Here is a 4190-nt window from a genome sequence, read left to right on the forward strand (position 1 = left end):
GTGCGTGGCCAGGATTGAGCTTGGTACGTAACAGCAAATGAAACCTCTGAATAATGATGAGGTTTTTTGTTTTTGGAATTAATGGGATTTGTAGTTTTAGCAAAGAAGGAGACAGAGGCCACGTGGGTAATTCGAAGAAAGTGAGAAGGGCAAAAAAGCGATTTCACAGAGTACAGAGAGATAGAGAGAGAGAGGGTAAAATCCATTTATTATGGCGCCATGTCCCATCCACTCCTCCTCTCATTCATTCCTTCTCTGCTGTACGACCAAAACATAGCCACAATGAGACCCCATTTCTTACAACTCCAAACAAAACCCAGAGCTACCAAAAGGTCTCTTCTTTAAGATAAATCAGAGAGAGAGAAAGAGAGAGAGACAAGACAACATTTTACAACATTACCGTCTTGTTGGGTTCGGGTAATGGCGAGTGGGTGGATGAAGTCATTGCAGTGCAAGTCAAGAGCTTACGAAGACGTCTACCACCCAAACTCTAAAAACCTCATTCCCAGTTCAAGTTGCAGAAAGAGCGTTCAAAACATCAAAGACGTTGTCGTCGACACCACCAAGCCCAGGCCCAAGTCCAAGCCCAAACCCAGGCCCGAAAAGCCTCTCCAGAAACACCCCAGCTCCAGATACCCCCCATCCGCAGCCAAGCCCGATTTCGAAACCACTATCAACCGCTCCCGGAGCGTCACAGCCACCGCCACGCGCCACGCCGACCCTCGCTTCCCTTCTCTCACCGAACTCACTGAGGGGCATCCCTCGCGGAACGTGGTGGAGATAATCTTTCACACCAGCTGGGGGCCCAAGCCCTTCTCGGGCCGCGTCGAGATGATATTTAAGGTCCACAGCGGCCCGCGAACGGTCTCCCGCTTCGAGGAGTATCGGGAGACGGTGAAGGGCCGGGCGGGGAGTGGGACTGGGCCGGCCCATGACTACGAGGAGAATGCGAGATGCGTTGCGGACGGGAATGAGGTCATGAGGTTTCACTGCTTGGGCCCCACCTCCAGCGGCGGCCCCTACGGCGGAGCTTGCGCGCTGTCCTTCCCCGGCGGTAAGGGCTCCGCCATCTGCACATTCGCCGGCAGCGGCGACGCCCACGAAAGCTCGGGCGGAGGTAGGGGTAGGAGGGCAATGCTTGTGTGCCGGGTCGTAGCGGGTCGGGTCTCCAAGCAAAATGGGTTCATGGAATCGTTGTTGGATGGACGGGTCGGGTTCGACTCGGTCAGTGGGGACAACGGCGAGTTATTAGTGTTTGACTCGCGCGCTGTGTTGCCCTGTTTTCTCATCATTTATAAATTGTAAAAACACGTATTTACAGTTTGCTTTTCTTTTTTTATAAACACTTTTTTTTTCTTCTTGATTTATTTTCATTTGGGGTGTATGTATGTTGCTGATTGTTGAGGTATTGAACTCAACCTACTCTTATTGCATTTATCGACCACGCAATGTTTCTTCACAGTTTTCCGATTTGGCTTTCTGCACTCCATTTTTAGGGTTGTTTTGGTGCAATGAAAGATAAAGTCAAAGTTTGATATTTGATTTGAAACACTCGTAATTAAATTTGAAGAATTGAATATAAATTTGTATTGATCCCCGAGAATGTTACTTTTATTGGGTATAGATTTGGGCCTAGGCGATACTTTAAATGTATAGGGAAGTACTTACATACTAGTTAGGTTTTTTGAGAAAATGAATTAATGAGACGGTTGGAAAAGCTTTTAACCAACCAGATAGAAATGCTCCATGAAAGAATCACTGTCGCATCTGTTTGATTCGTCGCTTTCAGGTAGTAATGTAGAACAACTAGGAATTATTGGGTAATAAGTCGTTTTAGTTAATTTAATTTCTCCCTCTTTTCACCGAATTCCTAGCTGGGGTTTGAAAATGGGTAATGGCAATGGCTATGATTCAAAAATCTACAACACGACAACTTAAGAAACATGAATCATGAAACAAGTGTGTGTGTGTGTGAATTGAAAAATGCAGAAGGTTTTGAGGATTTGTTGTTGTTGTTGTTTGGAGGAGAAAGGGTCCCATCGCATAGGGCATGGGAAGTATAGCGCAAGTTACGCAATGAGTTAAAAATAAGGCGTGAGATGAAGTTGTCTGAAAATGAAATGATATGAGAAAGATCAAATGACAAATTAACTAACTTCAACAACAGTGAGTCATTTTCTTTGACGCAAATTAATCTCTCCCGATTCAACTTCCTACTTCCCTACGTTTCTTTCCTTTCCGATTACCACTTCTTTTATTAATTGCCTTTCCTTTTATTATTATTTTTCCTTGTAACCAAACTTTCCCCTTCATCATTTCTTTCCATAATGTTTCTGCGAGCCTATGGGCCTATCTTACTGTATGCGACCCTAGTTCCTATTTAAATTTAATTATAGATTATTGTTAATTAATAATTAAATACTATATTTATTAATATATAGGTTAAATACATTTCTTGTTACTTAACTTTAATTTAAAATTATAATAAGTCTTTCTTCCAAGTTTTGACTCAATTTAGTCTTTCAACTTTAAAATTTTGTGAATTTAGTCCTTGTAACTAGATTTTGTTAAGTTTATTGGACGTTTCAAACGTGTTTCATAATAATTCTTTATCTAACGTTAAAACAAAAATGTGTCAAACTATGCATACAACTCAAATGTTATTGTAAAATTTATTTGAAACGTTAAATAAATTTAATAAAATTTGGCTAAAAAAATTAAATACACACAGTTCAAAAGTTAAAGAATTAAATTGTGTCAAAGTTTTGAATATGGACTAATTTTAATTTTGACTAAAAAGTAAAGAATCAAAAACATATTTAACACTTATCCTGTTAAAACCGACCTTTGACAAGATTTTGAGAAGATTAATACTCAAGAGTTAGATTCATGACTAATAAAAGTTGGTTATATCTATTGTTTTATCAAACAAATTAACACATACTGTTATGTAATCATTTCACTAAGAAGTGATTGAAAACTTTGAAGAAAAATGTTTTAAGAAATGAATATCAACTAGCGTGCACATATATCATTAATTATTTTATGATTCGTTGAGTTTATATGGTATACAAGAATATTGTTTTTACAAATTTCACCTTGTATTAAAAGCATATTACATAGATAGATGTTATAGCTATAAATCCATATTGAATGGTTGATTATCGCTTTTGTTTCATTTTCCTTTTCATTTCCATTTTGTAAAATACATAATGGTTTTGGATTTTACCCAAATTAATAAGTTTTCATCAAATTGAATTAAGTTTCTTGAATGTTACACCAAGTTGTCTCTTAACAAGGAAAGGGTTAAACAATCAAATATTCTAAAGATGAAAGAAGAGGAGACCTTACTAATGATTTTTCGAGACTTAAAAATTGTTGAATAAGAATTTTATTTATTTTTTAATTAAGTGAACTAATAAGTTAATCCTTTTAATCCACTAACCTGTGATAGGTCGAGTTAAGTTCAAATTTTTTTGACTTGCTAACAAGTGAATCAGGTTGAATTGGCTCATTAAATGACCAACCTATGGTGTCCAGACCAGTCGAGCAGAATAGTCTATTTTGACAGCCATATTATTATCATTTAGTTAAAGAATTAATTTGATGATGTATCATATATAAATCTATGGTCATTTAATTTAAGAATGCACTATATAATAATAATAATAATAATAATAATAATAATAATAATAATAATTATTATTATTATTATTATTATTATTATTATTATTATTATTATTATTATTATTATTATCCTATGCGTGTATTTCTCTCTTAATATTGCATTATTGTAATTTACATGGGTGTAGTGATGTGTAAGTTATATGATAAAATGTTATTATAATTATTGTTCACACTTGTATTACATTAATTATGATTATATGTGTTGGTACATACATTGTTGTTGTAAAAGTTATTCGAACTTTGATATGTGGTTATCCATTTGAAAGCGTATTCATTAATTTTATTAGACATGATATTATGTTTCCAACTATTGAAATATGTTATTTCGCTTATTCTTATGAAACATATGATTAGTTAAATAAATATCCATATAGGATATTATTTTGTTGCTCAAATTTTCGTATCATTGTTTAACATGTGTTTTGAATATAATTGTCATTTTAAATTAAAGATTCATATTTTAATTACTAACTAATACTAAGCGAGAGAATATTAAATAAATC

General features: G+C 35.5%; 1 protein-coding gene across 1 annotated transcript; it reads left to right on the forward strand.

Annotated features, from left to right (window-relative positions):
• Nucleotides 1-224: 224 nt before the first annotated feature.
• On the forward strand, nucleotides 225-1461 carry LOC114172989. Its single transcript, XM_028057171.1, has one exon. It carries the CDS (start codon nucleotides 421-423, stop codon nucleotides 1303-1305), a length of 885 nt encoding a protein of 294 aa, XP_027912972.1. The 5' UTR covers nucleotides 225-420; the 3' UTR covers nucleotides 1306-1461.
• The last annotated feature ends 2729 nt before the right edge of the window (nucleotides 1462-4190 follow it).

This window comes from Vigna unguiculata, chromosome 2 (genome assembly GCF_004118075.2).
Source record: "Vigna unguiculata cultivar IT97K-499-35 chromosome 2, ASM411807v1, whole genome shotgun sequence".
Taxonomy (NCBI): Eukaryota; Viridiplantae; Streptophyta; class Magnoliopsida; order Fabales; family Fabaceae; genus Vigna; species Vigna unguiculata.

Coding starts and splice junctions, on each gene's coding strand:
- LOC114172989 (XM_028057171.1), top strand. CDS start 421: ATGGCGAGTGGGTGGATGAAGTCATTGCAGTGCAAGTCAAGAGCTTAC.